The sequence below is a fragment of the Oncorhynchus nerka genome, linkage group LG9b, assembly GCF_034236695.1.
Source record: "Oncorhynchus nerka isolate Pitt River linkage group LG9b, Oner_Uvic_2.0, whole genome shotgun sequence".
In the NCBI taxonomy this organism is placed as follows: Eukaryota; Metazoa; Chordata; class Actinopteri; order Salmoniformes; family Salmonidae; genus Oncorhynchus; species Oncorhynchus nerka.
This window is the reverse complement of record NC_088424.1, coordinates 98,962-123,847: the sequence shown is the minus strand read 5'-3', so window position 1 is coordinate 123,847 and position 24,886 is coordinate 98,962. Positions and strand designations below refer to the sequence as shown.

General features: G+C 42.0%; 1 protein-coding gene and 1 long non-coding RNA gene across 4 annotated transcripts in view; both read right to left on the bottom strand.

Moving 5' to 3' along the window:
• The window catches only part of LOC115114219 (microtubule-associated serine/threonine-protein kinase 3-like), a 56,139-nt gene extending 43,651 nt beyond the window's left edge, over window positions 1–12,488 (bottom strand). Inside the window, exons 1-4 of one of the 3 annotated variants that reach the window (XM_029642291.2) lie at window positions 12,253–12,488; window positions 11,105–11,136; window positions 1,099–1,184; window positions 243–315 (exon numbers count right to left, since the gene is read on the bottom strand). In XM_029642291.2, the coding sequence (XP_029498151.1) occupies window positions 243–315; window positions 1,099–1,184; window positions 11,105–11,136; window positions 12,253–12,291 (230 nt within the window). In that variant the 5' untranslated portion in view covers window positions 12,292–12,488. Of the gene's footprint in view, window positions 1–242; window positions 316–1,098; window positions 1,185–4,917; window positions 5,401–11,104; window positions 11,137–12,252 lie in introns of those variants that run through there. The other 2 variants (XM_029642290.2, XM_029642292.2) reach the window with 2 other exon arrangements.
• A 1,711-nt stretch (window positions 12,489–14,199) lies between these two features.
• LOC115113904 (uncharacterized) lies at window positions 14,200–22,967 on the bottom strand. Its single transcript, XR_003861156.2, has 4 exons — window positions 22,881–22,967; window positions 18,021–18,198; window positions 15,128–15,340; window positions 14,200–15,041 (listed from the first exon to the last, which is right to left on the bottom strand). It is a non-coding gene; the product is annotated as an uncharacterized LOC115113904 (long non-coding RNA).
• Window positions 22,968–24,886: the final 1,919 nt, after the last annotated feature.

Sequence of the window (24,886 nt, the reverse complement as noted above, 5' to 3'; positions counted from 1 at the left end):
TATGTACAAAACGTGCTGTACTTTCTAAACGGTTCACCCGATATAATACCCTCAAATTAAAGCTGACAGTCTGCACTAACCTCAGTCATTATATCAAATCCAAAGTGCTGGAGTACAGAGCCAAAACAACAAAACATTTGTCACTGACCCATTACTTTCAGAACTTCAATAAAAGAGCCAAATTAAAAACTAAATTGCTTCTATTAAACTGAATTTATTGAAAGGATGATAGGACTTCTTACCTGCGCGCAAACTGGGAGTTTGCAGAGGCACTGGCGGAGACATTTCTGGGGCTTTCTTGGAGACTACTTCCAGCTGAAACACAACAATCAGACTGTCAGAGTTTTATCACTGGGACATGTTTTTTTAATTCTGAAGAAATAAGACATGTTGCTGAAGTTAACTGTAGTCCGCTGTCATTCTTGGGAGCTGATGACGCACAAGTAAAGGACAAGCGACCCTAAATGCAAAGCAAATCGGTCTCAGGTGGAACTGAATTCAATAAACTCGAGGCATATTTACAACCGTGTGGTCTGGAAAGGACAGGGTTTTTTGTGACGTTCCTAACTCACGCTCACTTGATAAGTCGCAACTCCATCTGTAGCATTGAACTTTTATTAACTGTCTGGCCATCCGGATTTGCTGTGATGCAAATAAGCTAGACTGTCCCGCTTGTTACAATGGAAGAGGATAATAAGTCTCAGATTTACTAACTCCTCCACTGGCTCGCAACCAATAACAATGAATGAAGCCTTTCTTTCATATGAAGTATATTTCATGTCCCCTAAAGCGATACACGTGATCTGTACGTGAACGTCTTCGGTAACTTCAGCTTCCAAACAGAAGCCAAACAGTAACTTGAGCTTCGTCAGCTCAGCTGCTGCGTTTTCACTTGTCTGAGGATACTCTGAACACGTATCATGTGGTTAGCTGTGTCTGTGTGCATTGTGCTCTGCTGGCACAATGCACTGGAAAGGCCTGATTGGTCTGCTGTCTCTAATGTCACATGTTGATTGGTTTGCTATGTGTTTATCACATGCTGGTCTGATATCTCTATCGCGTACAGAGTGCAGTGCATAGACCGCTCACAACGCCTACCTGTGGCAAGGGGGAGAGGTGAGAGTGGTCGGGAGAGTGAGGGCGAGGGGGTCCCGACCGCCAGACCCCTTTTGTTGTTACGGCAACTGTGTGGGGAAAAAAAGGGAGAGAATTGCTTTGTGACACATTAAAGTAGTGGAACGTAAACAGAGTTGTGATATTGGGGCTTGAATGCAACATGCAGGTGTTGTGAATATTTTGCCTGTATGATACAGTACATACTTTCACCACAAGTTGAGAACTCGTGATACAGCAGATTTATCATTCAAATTGTGTTGGAAAATAATTGGGACCTTCTGTTTTTGGCTTATAGTTCCCCATCAATCTAGGCAGGGCAGTAACGACCATCTAATTTGGTTGAATTGAACAATTTAGATAAACCCAAATTAGTGAGCTCAGCAGTCCATTGGTTAAAAACAGTCTCTGTTATTAGAGGGCTACAGTGCCTGCAGGGTGGGGTAGATTTACAGAATGGAAGGAACTCATTTTCAGTTTGTTTGTTTTCAGAGATGATGGATCCCCAGCCCCCATTGTTGACGTTGGTATTGCTATTACAGTGGCAGCCCATCTCACTGGCAGTGAGCTAAAATAATTGAGGAGCTCAGACGACAATGGAGTCTGACATTTCTGGGTTGGCATGGAGATCGGATTACAAAAGATGCCCCTTGTAATAAAATGAATTTCATGAATCTATTAAGTCAAACTTTGCAGAAATCAAATAACAACCAAAACACTTAGAAGCAATGGAAATTATTTCTGTCTCAATTTATCAACAACCCGTATCGCTAATAGGGACTTCACCCAGTTCCATGCATAAGGAAGCGAAGTAAAAAAATCCATTTAAAAAAAAAAATGGTATAAAAAAAATTAGGCGGGTTTGTCATGAACAGAGATTGTGGTGAATGCTTGGCTGTTGACACTGCTGGTATTAGCGGTCAGGCACACCTTGAGGTTTTTCCCCATCCACCGGCAGGATTCTAAAACAAAACATAGTAGGCTATGGTCAAACATGTCGGCTACAGACATTTACTGAATCGCCAATGTAAGCTACTGTAGTGAAATACCTTTTCTACAAAATGTTACTAAAATTATACTAAAATGTTTAAGGACATTTGAGTGCCAATACATATTTCAGTGCCAACCCTGCTTTTTTTATTAAGTTCATTTCACTAAATAGAGAACTCATGTGAATAGCATTGAACTTCAATGAATAGCCAGGGTGTTTTTTTTGCTTAAAAGATGGACTCACTATGCAGAAATTGCTCTGCTTCTCCGGGTTGCTAAAATTTGAATAGTTTGCCTAATTTCAGATTATGGAGACAAAACAAGCAAGTATAGCGAAGAGAAGCATTGTACTATCTGAACCACTGAAATATATTCTCCATAACCAATGATATTGTATTTTCAGCTGGTGTACAAAACAGAAAGTTAGACACAAAAAAAAGAAACTTAAGCAAAAACTTAAGCACAGAAAGCGTAGAAATGTCACACAGAACAGATCTGTGAACTGACCTCAAAAAAGGCACTAAATCAGTCAGATCTACCGCTTCTTAGACTTGGTTTCAATGAGAATGACATGTCTATAACTAACATTTCTGTGAATTTGGTCAGGTCGCACCAAAAGTTACAAATTGCAGCTTTAATGCACACAGCTATTGCTCATTTGCGTAGCGAATTGTTTAATGGAACAAATTAAACATGAAAACTCCATTCATGGTAACCTCGTAAACAATTTCTTTAGACCTGGTGTTTATTTGCTGAAATGTGTGCTGTTGCCCAGCTATTAAAAGGTCAATTAAACAGTTTTGCTTTATATTTCAGCCTGGTCTCAAACACTAGACGTAACATAAATGAGAATCTAGGAAATGAGTATGATATGGTTAGATAAGACAGAAGGTTAATTAAGGCAACAAAAAAAAAAGAGTTGGGTGGGTGGGCGTTGATCACAAACGTCTAGCAACGCAAAGGTTGTGTTTGAATCTCATCATGGATATCTTTACCCTTTTAGCAACTACTTAGCATGTTAGCTAATCCTTAAGCTAACTCTAACCACTAGCCTAGTTAACGGTAGCCACCAAGACCACTTTAGCCACAACAAATTTGGATTCATAATATATCAAAAATTCATATCATATTTTATATGATTGTACCTTTATTTAACTAGGCAAGTCAGTTCAGAACAAATTCTTATTTTCAATGACGGCCTAGGAACAGTGGGTTAACTGCCTTGTTCAGGGGCAGAGCGACAGATTTGTACCTTGTCAGCTCGGGGATTTGAACTTGCAACCTTTCAGTTACTAGTCCAACGCCCTAACCACTAGGCTACACTGTCGCCCGAAATGGATGATGAACGTCCACAAATTCTTAACATTCCATACAAAATAGATGACGTCGACAAATTAATACATACCATACCAAACTTTAACATAGAGGGGTTTGGTTAAATGTGAAAGTCATTTCAGTTGAATACATTCAGTTGTACAACTGACTAGGTATCCCCCTTTCCTTTGTGCTGAGGTCAGTTCAGTTTACATTTTTTATTTTTTATTATCCATTTTCCCTTTCGCAATTTATTTTTAAACATTAAATGCACTATGCATTGTGGGATGAATGCTGTAACACTGAATAAAACATGACTGCCCATTACTGCTTATTATCCATCATTTATTCACATTACTTTAATAAAATCTTCATTTAATTTGGTGATTATATGATTTCATTCCAAGTCATCATCTCTATATAGCTGTTGCCTACGCAGTCTGACAAAATCATTTTAGTAGTTCAAAGTAAATAAGGCATACTTTTATGACGACTGAATACCAACTATCAAATCACTTAGATCATGTATTTTCAGGCTCACGAAGCTTTCGATCCCTCTAGATCTTGCGTTCTCTAATTCTGTGTCTCTGCGCCGCACAGAACGGACAAGTTTAAGGGGGCACGCAATGGATTATGGTCATTGCAGTTAATTACCATGTTCTGTGCTAAACTACATAGAATATTTGCCTGTTGGAATCTACAACTCTTTACTACATCGCACAACTCAGGCTTGATCTGATTTCTCTCTACAGAAATGGCATTCAAATAATTGATCTAAAGTTGGTCAATTAACCAAAAAATAATAATGTTGATTGATCGCTCAGCACTACATATACTAATTTGAGTATCCCGTATTTCCATTTACTATGTTACATCTACCCCTGAGTCCAGGTTGCATTTTTAGCTCGACTATAGTATAACCTATACCAGTTGCACTCAACTCCTACCCTCAGCTGCCTGCTGGTTTTCTGTTCTACCTGATAATTGCACCCACCTTGTGTCGCAGGTCTAAAATCTGTAGAGGGGAACAATTTGAAAAAAGCAGTGGAGCTGGCTTCGATGTCAAGATTTGAGTTTGTGGGGCCTATACTGTAATGAACAAGTTGTGAGCCTTCTGCATGAACAACACAGCTGCTGTTTCTGTAAGACAATACATAGGCAACATTAACCGCATAGTCTAACAATGGCCACGTTTCTCTATCGGAAAAACAACACTAGGGCGGATGTAAAACGACAAATACCGTAGTTGAGACCATAACGCGAAACCATAGTGAACAACATGAAAGCAAAGGCCTATGTGTACTATTGTCGTGAATGGGGAAAGTTATTAGAGAAAATCTTCACAAAAAAAAAAACATTAAATAAGCGACGTCATTTGTCTGCATTTCAATTGTCTTAGTCAAAGCAATAAGCTAAACCGCGCGGGTCCCATCTATAAGTCCTACACTATCACTGATTTAAATAGTCTAACAAATCAGATGATAATAAAAATCAGATTACCTTCTCGATCTTTTCATCATGGCCCCAGTCACAAAACTTGTTTTGTAGCTGGGCAAGACTGTCCAGTAGTGATTCTGATCAGACATGATGAATTAAAGCGATACAAAGTGATACTTTGAATCAAATGTCCACTATCTCTTGAGAAACATATTTGTTATTTCCTCGGAAAGCACTCGGAGTCCGTAACCAAAAACTCCGACAATGGTTAGCACTATCTGACTGCATACCCGTGGCAGTTCAGGCAAGAAAGCAACCGTAAATGATGCCGTCATCGCTTTATTTCTTCCCTGTGAATTTTCGCGCACTACATAAGACTTTCGCGCACATCATCAATACTTCCAAATCACCAAAACGCGTAAACTTATTTTTTTTAACTTCCCAGAAACAGCTAATAATTGTACAGATAATTGTGTCAGCCCATCGGTTGGAGGAGGGATTGCCGCCGATGGGAGGAAGTTGTCATTTGGGGATTGTTGCGCTGAAAGTTTGATCATGGGTTTTACATCGATTTGAATGTCATGGACCACGTTTTACATCTATACCAATATCCAGTTATTACTCGGGATACTAAAGTATTATGTTTGAGTTGACGCATATAAAACATCTTATCCCGTTTACAATAACCCGAAAAAATCTTGAAACCCGTTTGAGAAACCCGGATAAGATGCCCGGTATAAACTGATTTTAAACGGGATACTGTGACATGTCGACACCTTATTCCGTTTACTGTTGTTTTTCACAGTCTGCGCAGGCTCAGTTTCGCATATCATGGGTGTGGTGTGATGAGTTGTCATCGGATTGTCAAACAAATCACTTTAAAAAAGTAGGCTATACATGCCGCAGTTTGATCCGCCATAATAATGTATTTTCTGATACACCGTACAGCCTACTAGCTTAGATAAATAAGGGGTGAAAGTAGCCCAAGTTTCCACTTATAATTTCCAACATTAGGTAGTCCATTTGTTTGTCAACTAGGCTATAGTTAAATACATGCAGCTTCTCTTCTGTTATAAATTGTTGTCCCAGAAGACTAAATAAAGTAGTGTTACATCGGTCCAAAAGGATTAACAGCTTCTACCCCTCAAGCAATAAGACTCCTGAACAGCTAATCAAATGGCTACCCAGACTACTTGCATTGTCCCTCCTCCCCTCTTTTTTACGCTGCTGCTACTCCGTTTATTATCTATGCATAGTCACTTTAATAACTCTACTTACATGTACATAGTAACATGTACATAGTACCTCAATTACCTCGACTAACCTGTGTCCCCGCACATTGTACCAGTACCCCCCTGTATATGGCCTCGCTACTGTTATTTTACCTCTGCTCTTTAATTATTTCTTATTTTTATTCTTATTTATTTTTTACTTAAACACTTATTTTTCTTAAAACTGCATTGTTGGTTAAGGGCTTGTAAGTAACTATTTCACTGTTGTTTTTGGCAAATGTGACAAATACAATTTGATTTGAAAATGTGATTTGATCAGTAAACCCAATGAAGTGTTGTCCCATGTTTCATGAACTGAAATGTTTGATTCTCAAGAAAAGATTATGCACAAAATATGAGTAACAAATTGGTTTACATCCCTGTTAATGTGATCATTTCTCATTTGCCAAGATAATCCATCCACCTGACAGGTGTGGCATATCAATAAACTAATTAAAAAGCATGAGCATTACACAGGTGAACCTTGTGCTGTGGACAATAAAAGGCCACTGTAAAATGTGTATTTTTGTCATACAACAATGCCATAGATGTCTCAAGTTTGAGGGAGTGTACAATTGGAATACTGACTGCAGGAATGTCCACCACAGCTGTTGCCAGAGAATTGAATGTTCTACCACGTCGTTTTAGAGAATTTGGCAGTAGGTCCAACCGGCCTTACAACCGCAGACCACGTGTAACCACACCAGCCCAGGGCCTCCACATCTGGTTTCTTCACCTCCGGGATCGTCTAAGACCAGCCACTCGGACAGTTGATGAAACTGTGGGTTTGCACAACCGAAAAATTTCTGCACAAACTGTCTGAAACCGTCTCGGGGAAGCTCATCTGCGTTGCTCGTCATCCTCACCATGCTGCAGTTCGGCGTCGTGACAGACTTCAGTGGGCAAATGCTCACCTTCAATGGCCACTTGCACGCTGGAGAAGTGGGCTCTTCATGAATTAATCCCAGTACTGTTCCAGGTAGATGTATGGTGTCATGTGGGAGAGCAGTTTGCCGATGTCAACGCTGTGAACAGAGTGTCCTATGGTGTGGTAATGGTATGGGCAGGCATAAGCTACGGACAACGAACACAATAGCATTTAATTGATAGCATTTTCAATGCACAGACGTCCCGTGACGAGATCCTGAAGCCCATTGTTGTGTAATTCATCCACTGCCATTACCTCATGTTTCAGCACGGTAATGAACGGCCCCATATCGCAAGGACTTGTACACAATTCCTGGAAGTTGAACATGTCCCAGTTCTGCCACGGCCTGCATACTCACCAGACATGTCACCCATTGAGCAAGTTTGGGATGCTCTGGATCGACATGTACGACAGCGTGTTCCAGTTCCTGCCAATATGCTAACAAAGCATTACATGGGCTTGCTCCTACCCATCTTTCCGATTTGGTCCTGCCGTACATACCTACACGTACACTACGGTCACAAAACACAGGCCTCCTAATTTTCCCTAGAATTTCTAAGCAAACAGCTGGAGGCAGGGCTTTCTCCTATAGAGCTCCATTTTTATGAAATGGTCTGCCTACCCATGTGAGAGACGCAGACTCGGTCTCAACCTTTAAGTCTTTACTGAAGACTCATCTCTTCAGTGGGTCATATGATTGAGTGTAGTCTGGCCCAGGAGTGTGAAGGTGAACGGAAAGGCTCTGGAGCAACAAACCGCCCTTGCTGTCTCTGCCTGGCCGGTTCCCCTCTTTCCACTGGGATTCTCTGCCTCAAACCCTATTACAGGGGCTGAGTCACTGGCTTACTGGTGCTCTTTCATGCCGTCCCTAGGAGGGGTGCGTCACTTGAGTGGGTTAAGTCACTGACGTGATCTTCCTGTCTGCTGCAGTAGTTTGTGTCAGGGGGCTAGGGTCAGTCATATCTGGAGTACTTATCCTGTGTGAATTTAAGTATGCTCTCGAATTCTCTATTTCTCTCTTTCTTTCTCTCGGAGGACCTGAGCCCTAGGACCATGCCTCAGGACTACCTGGCATGACTCCTCGCTGTCCCCAGGCCACCTGGCCGTGCTGCTGCTCCAGTTTCAACTGTTCTGCCTGAGGCTATGGAACCCGGACCCGTTCACCGGACGTGCTACCTGTCCCAGACCTGCTGTTTTCAACTCTCTAGAGACAGCAGGAGAGGTAGAGATACTCTTAATGATCGGCTATGAAAAGCCAACTGACATTTACTCCTGAGGTGCTGACTTGCTGCACCCTCAACAACTACTTTGATTATTATTATTTGACCATGCTGGTCATTTATAAACATTTGAACATCTTGGCCATGTTCTGTTATAATCTCCACCCGGCACAGCCAGAAGAGGACTGGCCACCCCTCTTTGCCTGGTTCCTCTCTAGGTTTTGGCCTTTCTATGGGAGTTTTTCCTAGCCACCGTGCTTCTACACCTGTATTGCTTGCTGTTCGGGGTTTTTGGCTGGGTTTCTGTACAGCACTTTGAGATATCAGCTGATGTACGAAGGGCTATATAAATACATTTGATTTAAAAAAGAAGAATAATATCCAGCAACTTCGCACAGCCATTGAAGAGGAGTGGGACAACTTTTCACAGGCCACAATCAACAGCCTGATCAACTCGCACTGCATGAGGGAAGTGGTCACACCAGATACTGACTGGTTTTTTGATCCACGCCCCTCATTTTTTAAGGTATTTGTATTCCCAGTCATGTGAAATCCATGGATTAGGGCCTAATGAATTTATTTCAATTGGCGGATTTCCTTATTAAATTGTAATTTAGTCAAATCTTTTTTTTTCTCTCTTTTTTATTTTATTGTTTATATTTTTGTTCAGTGTAGGTAAAGTTGTCAGTTTCATTTAGGGCCCGTGAGAAGACGCAATAACTCCAAAACAGTGGAATGATTGGTCCTGTGCAAAATATCAACAGTTTGACTTTTTTTTTTTTTTAAGGAAATGAAAAGCTGAGAAAACGATTAAACACATTTCTGATAATACGTCTGTTCTTCTTGGGTGCCTATTTTATGTGGTTGAAGTACTGTCTGCTTGCATAAGTGACAAAGATAACACGTTACATGCCCATTCCCATTTTCTCAAGAAAATATATTTTTATATATACATATTTCTCCACGGCCTGTTCAAGACAAAATTAACATTTGTTGTATCCTTTTACTGCAAGAAATGCATCATTCTGCAGTAGTTAATATATTGCGCTACATAAGCCTACAGTCAGTGTTCAGATTTCAGTCTTCTCATGTCAGTCAGTCACTGACAGTCACTCAATTAGCCATTTACCAATTTTAGATTGGTAAATTAGTCTAGCCAGCTATCATGGCTGAATACAGATCAGACACGTACCCAAGGGCCCAAGGACACGTACCCAAGTTTAAAACTCTCTCCACCCCCCATGGCAAAATCTCATTCAGGGCCCTCAAAAGGCTAGAGCCGGCCCTGATGACACCCGTTACTGTCCGACTATGTCAATAAGAAGCCCACAACAGAACAATATCTGTCTTATTGCACACCAATGGAATATGCCAGAGCTTCATCTTGGAGCTCTGCAATAGGCTATGACAGGGTCACTAGGCAAATACACTAATTCTGACTGACATGTCATTAGGAAACGTGTAGAATTCAATGCATGATATGTGAAATTATTTATTTTGAATCACATACAGATTTTATTTCCATACTAATTGACAAGACCTCAAAGCATTGGATGTGCATGCACGCATACTATAAACATACGTACAGTCCTTTCATAAAATGTGTGGGTGTACGTTTGATTAGATGCATCTATACACAGAGTGTACAAAACATTAGGAACACCTACCTAATATTGAGTTGCACTCCCTTTTGCACCCAGAACAGTCTCAATTTGACAGGGCATGGAATCGACAAGATGTAGAAAGTATTCCACAGGGATGCTGCCCATGTTGTGTCAAGGAGCCTGGATGTCCTTTGGGTGGTGGACCATTCTTGATACACATGGGAAACTGTTGAGCGTGGAAAAACCCAGTAGCGTTACAGTTGACACTCAAACCGATGCACCTGGAACCTACTACCATACCCCATTCAAAGGCACTTAAATATAATGATCTCAATATCCAAATTAGTAGTTACAGTCTTGTCCCATCACTGCAACTCCTGTACGGACTCAGGAGCGGCGAAGGCCGAGAGCCATGCATCCTCCGAAACACAACCTTGCCAAGCCGCACTGCTTCTTGACACACTGCTCGCTTAAGTCAGCCACACCAATGTGTCAGAGGAAACGCCGTACAACTGGCAACCGTGTTAACGTGCATGCGCCTGGCCCGCCACAGAAGTCACTAGAGCACGATGGGACAAGGACATCCCGGCCGGCCAAACCCTCCCCTAACTCGGAAGATGCTGGGCCAATTGTGCGACGCCTCGTAACCCGCCTAGAACTCATCTTTAGTGATGCCTCGAGAAATGCGATGCAGTGCCTTAGACCGCTGTGCCACTCAGGAGGCCCCAGCACTTAAATATTTTGTCTTGCCCATTCACCCTCTGAATGGCACACACATCAATTGTCTCAAGGCTTAAAAATCCTTATTTAACCGGTCTCCTCCCCTTCATCAACACTGATTGAAGTGGATTTAACAAGTGACATCAATTAAGGATCATAGCTTTCACCTAGCCAGTCTGTCGGCGGAAAGAGCAGGTATTCCTAATGTTTGTACACTCAGGTTTATATTCTCATTCAATCTACCACTGTTTGTTAACATGTCCAAATATATTACTAACGTAAGGCCTATCTGCCACCTCAAGGCACTACCACTCGCAAAACTGGTTTGGGGTGTGAAACCACATTTGCCTCCAAGACAATTCACAAGCGTCTTTTTAAGAGGTGTTGCCTCCTGGAAGTTCCAAGTAAATGTCAGCTACGACAAACACCTCGTGACACCCTTTGGTTTTGTATCAAACGGTGTAACGAGAGCAGAGATAACCAGTGCTGATCTTTAGTGATACTTACATGTTCCCCCTTCGTGGAAGGCTCAGCTCTTTCTGGAATTGAGAGAGTGGCTCATTAAAATGGTGACAATGACAGTAAAGATAGTCTTGCAAAAGGTAAAGGCTGTTCGATTATGAACTTAGTCTATGACAGCTATGTCCCCTGTTGTTCATTTCCCGTGCTATATGTAAAGATAGTATAGCTCTGGCCTAGTTCTGTAGGTCTTAAATTAGTTCTCTCATTCATAGTCATTTTGTAGGTTCTGTTTGCTCGGATTCTTAAGACCTTGTACATTATCATGCACATTCTACAGACAGAGCATACGCATCCCGAAAATGATGTGCCTCAGTGCGCTGTATTTTCAAAGATAAAAGCAGGTCGTTTCACAACCATAATCACATTCTCATTGCAGGCTCATGTAAGATGAATGTATCAATCAATATAATAAAATGAAAACATTTATTTTGGGTATGGGGGCAAGCACATTCACACCAACATCTTTTATAATAAGTTTAGAGCAAACAATGCTGAAGGGATTAACAGCAAAGCCGCCATCTGAGTAATTGGTTGGAATTGAAAACAAGGACAAGAATTGAGTCATCTATACTGGATATAAGACAGATACGTTAACATAAAGAGGGATGTTTACCAATCAGCCACCCCTAAATGTAATTGACCTCAACGCCCATATCACCACAGAAACCTAGTGTTGACAATAATAAGACAATCTGTAGAAAACTGTCTGTAGAAACAAACGATTTATTAACTACACCTTCGCATCCACAAGCTTGCCCTTGAGTGCCAACGCACGCAGCATTCATGTGTGTAGAATGGATCGATACGGTAACCTATCCATGACCATTGCAAAACAAGGTGGCACAATACATGGGAAGCGAAATTGATTTGAGATTTCCAGAATTTGTGATCACAAGAACTGGCCATGAAACTGCGTCCAATGTAAACAGATTATTATTTTGTTTAGTAAAACAGCAATTGACAATCACAAAATAACCCTAGAGAAAGAGAGAAATGCATGTTTGCCCTAACGTGGGTCAACAATTGTTTGTGTTGGCCTATCATTAAATGTTCTAATGCCAGAACACAACGGCAAAGCATTATTTCAATCTTCAATAGCTATGCTGATGTTTTTTTATTGTTGAGTTTCTTACCTGCAGGCCACGACGTCTGAGAATGTTTGGCTCGTCCATTGTAGTATAAATTATGACTACACCGCTGACTCCCTTTTTCCAATTTCGTTCAACCCATACTGCGTCCTCCTGTATTATACGCTTCACTGGGAGTGGATGTCACGGACGCGAATAGCTTCATCCCAAAACGGAGAATTTCGTTTAATTGCCAGCCGCCCAGTGACCTGCCCAGCCGTGAGAATTGGGAATGAATGTGCAGGGAGGTACTTCTGACAAATCGCAGTGCGGGGACCTTATATCTCATTGATCCTACGCAACCTTTTTCCAACCCCTGTCTCACTCGTTTTTTTTCAGGTAGGATATGCACTAATATCCTATTTGCAGTTCTACAATATATTTACATTCTATTTATCTGTATATATCTACCCATGTTCTGTGTTTGTGTGACGAGAAGAAGCAACGTTTTGCTTAAAATCCCATTCAGATGTCTTTCATGTACCCCTTATTAATGTACGAATCAATACAATATCGACTTGAAGGAGGTTCGTTATACTCTTCATATGAGTGCACTATTGTGATACATGTTGTGTAACTCTACATCATCATTGGCCCATGCATGAAATAAAATAACTTCAGATGACCATAAACAATGATGCAACTCTTGACAGTCAAATGGTGAAATGACTTGATCGATGATGTCAGTCTCCAAGTGGCACCACAATGTTTTCGTACAACAATGGCAGTGTCTTGTCATGTGGTGTCATGTCCATTGATGTTAGCTGGTAGCATGAATCATACATTGTTCTGTTTTTGCAAATTGTGGGTTTTGTCTTTAATGCTGTGCTTAAAGAACCTTAAGGATCCGTCCCTTTTTTTAAATTTTCACCCTAAAATGACATACCCAAATTTAACTGCCTGTAGCTCAGGACCTGAAACAAGGATGTGGATATTCTTGAGACCATTTGAAAGGAAACACTTTGTGGAAATGTGATTTTTTTTACAAACAAGTTTGTGGAAATGTGAAATGAATGTAGGAGAATATAACACATTAGATCTGGTAGAAGATGATACAAAGAAAAAAACATGCGTTTTTTTTGACCATCTTTGAAATGCAAGAGAAAGGCCATAATGTATTATTACAGCTCAGGCGCAATTTAGATTTTGGCCACTAGATGGCAGCAGTGTATGGGCAACATTTTAGATGGATCCAATGAATCATTGCATTTCTGCTCAAACGTTTGTATCAAGACTGCCCAAATGTGGCTAATTGGTTTAATAATAACTTTAAGTTCATAACTGTCCACTCTCAAACAATTGCATGGTATTCTTTCACTGTAATAGCTACTGTAAATTGGACAGTGCAGTTAGATTACCAAGAATTTACGTTTTCTGCCAATGTAAGATATGTCTATGTCCTGGGAAATGTTCTTGTTATTTACAACCTCATGCTAATCGCATGAGCCTACGTTAGCTCAACTGTCCCGTGGGGGAAGCACCAATCCTGTAGAGGTTTTAATCCAAGGTCATCTTCCTTATGTAAACATTAATATCCCCCAAACGTTTAAGGTTGGGAATAACATACACCTACAGTGTATCTTATCTACAGAGGTTCAATGTCATAGTCATCCCTTTTCCTTACACACAACTATTTTAACCCAGCACTGTTGGGTTACGTGAATGACCCAACACGTTGGGTTTCTTGATTTACCACAAAATGCGATTACTTTGACCCAGCAGTCGGTTGCTTTTTACTCTTTTGCTGGATTATTTTTATTTGTGTATTTTTGACCCAGCAGTGGGTTATTTCTTACTTTATTGCTGGGTTATTTTTCTACTTCTCTATTACAGAATCTGTTAATTCTCTAAATGTACAAAATATGTCTAACCATAACAATCAATGTTACAACATTTCAACACAGTCTATGAAATTCTTAAAATGATATATGGCCAATTATGACAAATTGTAGATAAAATACAAAATGTGTATTTTGAATGATTCATTTCAGCTCCAAAATGAAGTCATGCAAAAGATAAACAAATAAGGAACACACAAATAAAAACTTTAGCACAATCCATAATTTCAAAAATCACAGGAGCCCCAGCAATTAAAGCTGAGGAAAGGGGGTGAAGAAAAGTAAACACTTTACCCTTTACTCCCCCAAAACCCTACCAGGTATGCATTTTCCATATCAATTCTTGTTAAACAGCTAAACATAATGTCCTCTGCTCCAGAGCCTGCTCAGTCATGATAGTGAATGCCATGGAGTAGGGGTGATTGTCCCCGAGAATCAGAGCAAAGGGTTCGGTTCCTCTTTTGGTCGCCTGGCGAAGATATTCAGCCATATTGGTTGCAACCTGATATGATTATAAAAAGTTGAACAATAATCAAGGCACTCATCACACTCTTGCACAAGCCCACACACTCACACATACACAAATTGTGGCCTTTCCTTTTGCTCAGAATGTGCAGTACTCATATACAGTCCATTGGCATGTGACGGGTGTTAATCTGCATTGATTTGAGTCCAGCCACTTTGTGCGTGGTTTACTCAAGTAGAAGTAAAATGACTGACATTGAAAAATAGTACTTTGAAGAGCTACTCAATTACAGTAACAATAGTATTTGTAATTCGTTACTTCCCACATCCTGTTTTACAGTGTTGCATATTAAATCGTATTCAGTATTCCACATGTATACTTAGGGTACAATATGACTTTCAGGCCTCATCAAAGCTTGGGCGGGCAGTCTTCTTTCCAACTCGTTACTTGTGGTGGGAGAATCAGTCTCAGGATCAGGTCGTCTTTCGTATCTTGGGGACAAGGACATAAGCTTTAAAGGGGACAGACAAAATGGATAAACATTGGAGACACTACTTTGATTTCAATATGTAGCTACCTGCACTCGGGAAACTGGTGGTGGGAGAAATACTTTCAGGGTCACGAGGTTGGTCGCACCTTATTTGGTAATAGTAATGGCTGGAACGGAATTAATGGAAAGGTATCGAAAAAGTGTTTGATACCATTCCATTCACTTCATTGCAGCCATTATTATGAGCTGTCCTCCCCCCAGCAGTCTCCTGAGCTTGCAGGACCATGTCGTCATTAGTATCTGGGGGACAAGAGACATAACAAGGTTTAAGGGGACAGTCAAAATGGATAAACATTTGAGAAACTATTTTAATTTCAATATGTGACATCAGCTACATGCATTTGATGCGCTGGTGGTGGGAGAAGCATTCTCAGGGTCATGCAGCTTATAGTGTCTGGGCAGTGGGGGACAAAGACATTAGCACAGTTTAAGTGGAGAGTCAAAATACATAGCCTAAACTAGGCTTGAACAATTGTGACACTACTTTCATTTCAACATGTAGCTAGCTAGCTATAGCTACCTAAAGTAACAGTCTGCGTCTAGACAATGCCAACTAACTACCTCGCTAACTCAGAAACAATTCAGGAAAAAAAACATAACTGAACCACCATAAAAGGAGGAGTAATACGCTTGCTAACTAGCTACAACTATGTTCAATTAACTCAGAGACAGCGAATAGGCCTAGCTAGCATATACAGTGCATTCGAAAGTCTTCCGACCCCTTAACTTTTTCCACATTTTGTTACGTTACACCCATATTCTAAAACGTATTAAATAAAACATTTCTCACCAATCTACACACAATACCCCATAATGACAAAAAAACATAAATACCTTATTTACAAAAGTATTCAGACCCTTTGCTATGAGACTCGGAATTGAGCTCAGGTGCATCCTAATGTCCATAGATTATACCTGAACTGTTTCTACAACTTCAATGGAGTCCACCTGTAGTACATTCAATTGATTGGAGTCCACCTGTAGTACATTCAATTGATTGGACGTGATTTGGAAAAGCACAGACCTGTCTATATAAGGTCCCACAGTTGACAGTGCATGTCAGAGAAAACACAAAGCCATGAGGTTGAAGGAATTGTCTGTAGAGCTCTGAGACAGGATTGTGTCTGCACAGATCTGAGGAAGGGTACCAAAACATTTCTGCAGCATTGAAGGTCCCAAAGAACACAGTGGTCTCCATCATTCTTAAATGGAAGAAGTTTGGAACCACCAAGACTCTTCCTAGAGCTGTCCGCTAGGCCACACAGAGCAATCGGGGGAGAAGGGCCTTGGTCAGGGAGGTGACCAAGAACCTGATGGTCACTCTGTCAGAGCTCCAGAGTTCCTCTGTGGAGATGGGAGAACCTTACAGAAGGACAACCATCTCTGCACCACTCCACTAAATCAGGCCTTTATGGTAAGCCTTTCTTCAATAAAAGGCACATGACAGCCCGCTTGGAGTTTGCCAAAAGGCACTTAAAAGATTCAGACCATGAAAAACTAAATTCTCTGGTCTGATGGAACCAAGATTGAACTTGTTGGCCAGAATGGCTAGCGTCATGTCTGGAGGAACCCTGGCACCATCACTACGGAGAAGCATGGTGGTGGCAATATCATGCTGTGGGGATGTTTCTCAGTGGCAGGGACTGGGAGACTAGTTAGGATCGAGGGAAAGATGAATGAAGCAAAGTACTGAGAGATCCTTGAAGAAAACCTGCTCCAGAGCACTCAGGACCTCAGACTGGGGCAAAGGTTCAACTTCCAACAGGACAACAACCCTAAGCACACAGCCAACACAAGTCTCTGAATGTCCTTGAGTGGCTCAGTCAGAGCCCACACTTGAACCCAATTAAACATCTCTGGAGAAACATGACCATTTCTGTGCAGCGACACTCCCCATCCAACCGGACAGAGCTTGAGAGGATCTGCGGAGAAGAATGGGAGAAACTTCCCAAATACATGTGTGCCAAGCTTGTAACGTCTTACCCAAGAAGACTAAAAACCTGTCTACAAACCTGTTTTTGCTTTGTCATTATGGGGAAATGTGTGTAGATTTGAGGGGGGGAAACTATTTAATCCATTTTAGAATAAGGCTGTAATGTAACAAAATGTGAAAAAAGACAAAGAGTCTGAATACTTTCCAAATACACTCCATATACTGTACTTATTTAGTTTTGTTTACACTGTTCCAAATGGTCAGAAAAAGTAATATTGTACTCAAACAGCAACTCTATGTCACACATAATCCACACGCAACGCTTGCTCCTATACCCTCCTTTTTCTTGATCTCCAATAGTTTCCACGAGTAAGTCAAATGTCCTCGACAGATCTGACTTCCCCTTTCCCACCTGAGCAACCAGTAAACATTTGCCAATTTCAAGTTTCTTTTTCATGTCCTCCGCATCCATTTTGGTGTCACATGTTATTCTGTTCGGAGCTTGTGATAACCAATTTATTGATGTGATTATGATAGGCTATTGGTCAGGCCCTATTGGTCACATGCATGCAATGCTTACACGTTTCACGTAAAGAGTGCAAGGGTTGAAGGAATAGGAAATGTTTCTCCCCCCAAAAATTGATTTCGGTAACAGAACTTTTCAGTCAGAAACAAGTAATAAACTAAATGGCTGAAATGATGTTGCAGTTTCAGCATGGACAGTGCAATAAAAACTTGCTGTGCTGTGGTGCCTTTTTGCTGCAGTAGGGAGGAGAGTGAGACAACGTGCACCAGTCCCTACAGGCACTCGCTAGCTAAGTAACTAGCTAGCTAATGCTCAAGCTAGTATGAATGGGGTTGTTTGCTATCTAGTGAGCTAACATTATCTAAAATTGTCAACGACTGAATAATATGTAATTAATATAGCTGGGTCTATTTAACCTGAATGGATAATAAGTAATGTTTGTTAGCTAATTTATTACTCACAGTTTTTGGTCAGCCACAACGCGTTGCCCATGTGTCAGTCAAAAAGTATTTCCAATCTTCTTCGATGGGGTTTAACAGCTGTTGGCATCCAATGTTAATGGTGTATTAACGCCACCGGAGCAGAAGTCGCTTCCCCCAAAAAACCTCAGTAATTCGACTCAGCGGGAGCTGCACTTGTCTGGTAGACAAAAATAATAATATTTTTCGAGAATGGGTTGGCGGATCGCATCCAACATTTAAGATGCATACACCACCATCTACCATACTGTAGTGTGAGGCCAGTCACGGCCTACCTACATGAAATTCTCTTCATTAGTCCTGTTCCTCTAAGAAAGTGAAATAGAGTCATAGACACCACACCACTGGACAAAAGGAACACCTATGTGAGAATGCTATTCATTGTCTACAGCTCAGCATTCAACACCATTACTACCCTCAAAGCTCATCACTAAGCTAAGGAACCTGGGTCTAAACACCTCCCTCTGCAACCGGATCCTGGACTTCCTGACGGGCCGCCCCCAGGTGGTGAGGGTAGGTAGCAACACATCAGCCACGCTGATCCTCAACACTGGAGCTCCCCAGGGGTGCGTGCTCAGTCCCCTCCTGTACTCCTTGTTCACCCACGACTGCATGGCCAGGCACGACTCCAACACCATCGTTAAGTTTGCTGACGACACAACAGTGGTAGGCCTGATCACCGACAAGACACCCTATAGGGAGGTGGTCAGAGACCTGGCCATGTGGTGCCAGAATAACAACCTATCCCTCAACATAACCAAGACTAAGGAGATTATTGTGGACTACAGGAAAAGGAACACTGAGTACGTCCCCATTCTCATCGACGGGGCTGTAGTGGAGCAGTTTGAGAGCTTCAAGTTCCTTGGTGTCCACATCAACACCAAACTAGAATGGTCCAAACACACCAAGACAGTCATGAAGAGGGCACGACAAAGCCTATTCCCCCTACTACTGCATGGCAAGCAGTACCAGAGTGCCAAGTCTAGGACAAAAGAGCTTCTCAACAGTTTTTACCCCCAAGCCATAAGACTCCTGAACAGGTAACCAAATGGTTACCTGGACTATTTGCATTGTGTACCCCCCCCCCCCAACCCCTCTTTTACGCTGCTGCTACTCTCTGTTTATCTTATATGCATAGTCACTTTAACTATACATTCATGTACAAACTACCTCAATTGGCCCGACCAACCAGTGCTCCTGCACATTGGCTAACCGGGCTATCTGCATTGTGTCACACCACCCGCCAACACCTCTTTTTACGCTACTGCTACTCTCTGTTCATCATATATGCTCTCATCATATAGGCTCTCACAGACCTGTAACAACTTCTTTAAGAGGCTCCTCTGTCCTCTCTCCTCTGTATTAATGGCACCTGTTTGAACTTGTTATCAGTATAAAAGACACCTGTCCACAACCTCAAACAGTCACACTCCAAACTCCACTATGGCCAAGACCAAAGAGCTGTCAAAGGACACCAGAAACAAAATTGTAGACCTGCACCAGGCTGGGAAGACTGAATCTGTAATAGGTAAGCAGCTTGGTTTGAAGAAATCAACTGTGGGAGCAATTATTAGGAAATGGAAGACATACAAGACCACTGATAATCTCCCTCGATCTGGAGCTCCATGCAAGATGTCATCCCGTGAGGTCAAAATGATCACAAGAACAGTGAGCAAAAATCCCAGAACCACACGGGGGGACCTAGTGAATGACCTGCAGAAAGCTGGGACCAAAGTAACAAAGCCTACCATCAGTAACACACTACACCGCCAGGGACTTGAATCCTGCAGTGCCAGACGTGTCCCCCTGCTTAAGCCAGTACATGTCCAGGCCCGTCTGAAGTTTGCTAGAGAGCATTTGAATGATCCAGAAGAAGATTGGGAGAATGTCATATGGTCAGATGAAACCAAAATATACATTTTTGGTAAAAACTCAACTCGTCGTGTTTGGAGGACAAAGAGTGCTGAGTTGCATCCAAAGAACACCATACCTACTGTGAAGCATGGGGGTGGAAACATCATGCTTTGGGGCTATTTTTCTGCAAAGGGACCAGGACGACTGATCCGTGTAAAGGAAAGAATGAATGGGGCCATGTATCGTGAGATTTTGAGTGAAAACCTCCTTCCATCAGCAAGGGCATTGAAGATGAAACGTGGCTTGGTCTTTCAGCATGACAATGATCCCAAACACACCGCCCGGGCAACGAAGGAGTGGCTTCGTTGCATTTCAAGGTCCTGGAGAGGCCTAGCCAGTCTCCAGATCTCAACCCCATAGAAAATCTTTGGAGGGAGTTGAAAGTCCATGTTGCCCAGCAACAGCCCCAAAACATCACTGCTCTAGAGGAGATCTGCATGGAGGAATGGGCCAAAATACCAGCAACAGTGTGTGAAAACCTTGTGAAGACTTACAGAAAATGTTTGACCTCTGTCATTGCCAACAAAGGGTATATAACAAAGTATTGAGATAAACTTTTGTTATTGACCAAATACTTATTTTCCACCATAATTTGCAAATAAATTCATTAAAAAATCTTACAAATGTGATTTTCTGGATTTTTCTTCTCATTTTGTCTGTCATAGTTGAAGTGTACCTATGATGAAAATTACAGGCCTCTCACCTTTTTAAGTGGGAGAACTTGCACAATTGGTGGCTGACTAAATACTTTTTTGCCCCACTAGCCTTGTTACTCTCATTTTCAAATGTCTTTTTACTGTTGTTTTATTTCTATACACACACACACAACTCTTCATTTTTTCCGCACTATTGGTTAGAGCCTTTAAGTAAGCATTTCACTGTTGTATTCGGCGCACGTGACAATAAACTTTGATTTGATTTCCCTCCCCTCACCACCCAAACCCCGTCCAGCCTTTCTAACCCTTTCACACAATCTCTCTCTATCTGCGTCATACAGTTCACAAAATATCAACACATGCTCTACAGTTTCCTCCACTAAACACTCATCACACAGACCTGTTTCATGTCTCCTTATCATCCACAATGTGGCATTCAAACCTGGTGTGTCCAAACCGCAGTCCACTCCACACAACTTCCTCTCTCCTACATCCCATACTGCCCACCTCTTCCTTAACTGACCGGTTAATGCAATAAAATTGCCTCCCCTTACTACTAGCATCCCACTTCCTTTGACAAAGATCGAGCCCTTTTGCCCGAATCAAGGACATTACTTCCCTACGGGAACTGAATATCTACCCCCTCTCTCCTCACTGCCCTCTTAGTCATCACATCAGCCTTCTAATTACCCTCCACACCCACATTGGCGGGAACCCAGCAAAAGCTTATCACCACTTCCATCCCATTAACAGCACCATCATTTACACAAACAAGTCTCCACTATCCGACCTGCTCGTCTTCACACTACTCAACACTGCAGTCGAATCAGAGCAGATCACCACTCCGAGTGGTTTCACCTCCTCCACCCATCTCAAACCTATAATTATGGCCATCAACTCGGCTGCATAAACTGACACAATCAGTTAACCGCTTATATACTCAAACATTGAAATCTGGGATATACACCCCTGCCCCCACCCTACCACTGACTAGATCCTTTGAACCATTTGAATCCTTAAAAACGAGTAAAAACTATTATCTATATATCTCTCCACACCACATCTCACGTCCTCATCCCATTCTCTCCCACCCTCAGTCATATCCACATCTATACTTTGTTTCAGAAACAGCCAGTGAGGAATGTTCCCCAATGCAATTGCAGGCCCTATCCCACTCCTCCAGTCCATATTCTACCCAATTGTCCACCCGTATGCCCTCTGCTTGCCCACTCCTTGCTCCCAACATTCCCCAGTTGCCGTGACCGCAGGATGTCCTTCTGAACTCTCAACCTCGCCCAGTACGCTAATGCAAGTTTGTCTGGCCTTTTCCTCAGTGGCAGTTTCCCACTATCCACCTGCAATGCCTCAACAGGTGTCGGCCTGAAGGCACCCACACACAATCTCAGGACCCTTGACTGTATCCTATCTGTCACGATCGTCGAAAAGGACGGACCAAGGCGCAGCGTAAGTTGAGTTCCATATCTTTTATTAAAGTGAAACTTCAAAAACAATAAACAAACAATGACCGTGAAAGCCGTGGTGCAACATGCACACACACAAAACAATATCCCACAAAACAGGTGGGAACAAATGACAACTTAAGTATGATCCCCAATTAGAGACAACGATAAACATCTGCCTCTAATTGGGAACCATTCTCACCAACAAACATAGAAATACAAAATACTAGATAACCCCCCCTAGTCACATCCTGACCTAAAACACCATTGAGAACCCTGAGGGCTCTCTATGGTCAGGGCGTGACACTATCCTGGAACTATCGTACTGTTATGGCTGCTGATCCATATACAAAGCACCCATAATCCAAAGATGATCTGATCAAAGCCTGAAACATATACAACAGTGTTTGCCTATCCGACCCCCAATCATATCCTGCCACTGCCCCCATGAGGTGCGGCGCCTTGCTGTACTTAATTTCCATATACTAAACATGTCCCTTCCACGTAAGCCTCTCATTAAACCACGTACCTAAATACTTAAACACCCTACCTATATCCTGACCGTATATTTGCAGCCTAACCTCTTTAACCTTCCTCCTAGAATACACCATAAAGCAGGACTTGGCCACAGACATCCTAAACCCCCATGTTAGAGACCAATCTTCCACAGCTTCTTGCATCTTCCTCATCACATATTTCACCTTCCCACCTCTCTTCCATACAGCCCCATCACCAGCATACAAGGCCAGACCCACTCCCTGTCCCACCTTAAATATGTAATCTATTATCAGGGTGAACAACATCGGACTAACCTCACTTCCCTGGGGAGTACCATTGTCCACTTCAAACCACATTGACAATTCTTAACCCACTCTCACTGGTATGACCCGAACGAACAGGAAGTCCATGATCCAGTAATACAGATGTCCCCTTCCTCTTCTTAAAGGTTTTATTGGTGGACTACATCCAAACATTGTGTATTGCCGCCACCTACTGGGAGGGGTGAAAACTGAGAAACTTTAACATATACATACATACATACATACATACATACATACATACATACATACATATATATATATATATATATATATATATATAAAACAAGTAAACCCTGCTCAGGCTTTGGGGTCTGAGAAGGTGGGACTGCACTAGACAATACTCCATGCAGCTCTTCAGATGTAAAATCTTTTAATTCCCAGAAATAGTTCAGCTGCAGAAACAATGATATCGACTTCCTTTCACCTTGTCCAGTTCGGTTTGTCGCCATTCCCATAAATGACACAAAGTCAACTTTCTTCACATGAAGGATTTCTGGGTCCTGCTGTGGATTCTCCAGCTGTGGTCTAGTCTCCAATGTAGGCATACCGGTCTTCACTACCGCCGGACCTTCAAATATACTCACTCTTTCTACCCTTTTGACAGCCCCCACATAGGAGACTCTCAACTGCCCTGATTTTAGAAACCTCAGTCTCTTTCACTCTACACGGGTACTCCAATGATTGCGCTTCATGCTCCCCAACATAGTTGCAACATTTTGCTCCTTGTCCATTCTCTTCGACTAAACATTTAAAATCTCCTTCATTGACGTCTTTCCCACACATCCCACATCTCGGCTTCTCTCGTCTGCAGACACTTCTTACATGTCCAAACATTTTTTAGAAATAACATAAAGGCCTATTTACAAAAGCTCTAACAGGATAGGACACATACCCCAACTGCGCCCGAGTACAGAGAGACTCCACATCAAAAAAACACTTGAACAGACAAATTCTTCTCCTTCCTGCCATTAACCATACAATTCATTCTACGTGCATCGACCACTCCTTGAATTTCCTTCAATAAAGCAATGTCAACATCCTCCGAGACTCCAGAAATTACTCCTCTGACAGGTGCCATGCTCCGTAGCTCAAAGCATGATATGTCACATCCATCAACTGGTTTGATATCTAACACACATTTTTTTTTGTTCCCCAGAAACACAAGAAATAACCCACTTCTCGTGACCTTCCCTGATTTGACTTTACTCAATGCCTTTTCTATCATTTTGGATGTTTCGTACGGATTCCACAAGTCAGTCATAACCCTCTCTTTCAAAAAACATATTCCTACCAGATAGGATGGGTCATTATCATACCTATATGTATTATTTCCCGCAACAATTTTACTTATTTTTCCATTCTTCTGGAGCGAAACCCATTCATCCTTATTTCCCCCACCATGTGGTTCAAACTCCATATCTGCCATCCTCCCTCCTGGCCAGCCAGCTCTTCTTCGTCGTCTTCTTCATTTTATGGCAGACTACACCTATTGGTGTATTGCTGCCACCTACTGTAAGGAGTAGGCCAATTGAAACCAAACAAATATTCCATAAAAATTCAATTTAAAACCATCCCACTCCTTCAGTCACAGTTCAAATCACATCCCTACACAGGCTCAGGTGCCTGTGAGGACTGAGTATTCATTGACAGTCCTGTAGCAGCACTCGATAGGCTGAGCGGCACAATGATGCCTATTTTCTCCGATTTTTCCCTCGGTTGGCGCTGTGCACTTGATAACCAATGCAATAAACACTATAAAGTCCACCTTCTTAACATGCAACACGCCAGGATCCCTCTGTGGACAAGGGACATTACATGGTGTCTCTACTCCTACTATCATTACTTCTTCAACTCCACTCCTTTCTTCCCATCTTCTCACCGCCACTGCATAGGAGACATGCTGGACAGGCCCTTCAGAAATCCGGGTCATGTTCACCCCCACGATTGCAGCATTTAGACTCAGCTGCATACACTTGACACATGACCAAATATTTTGC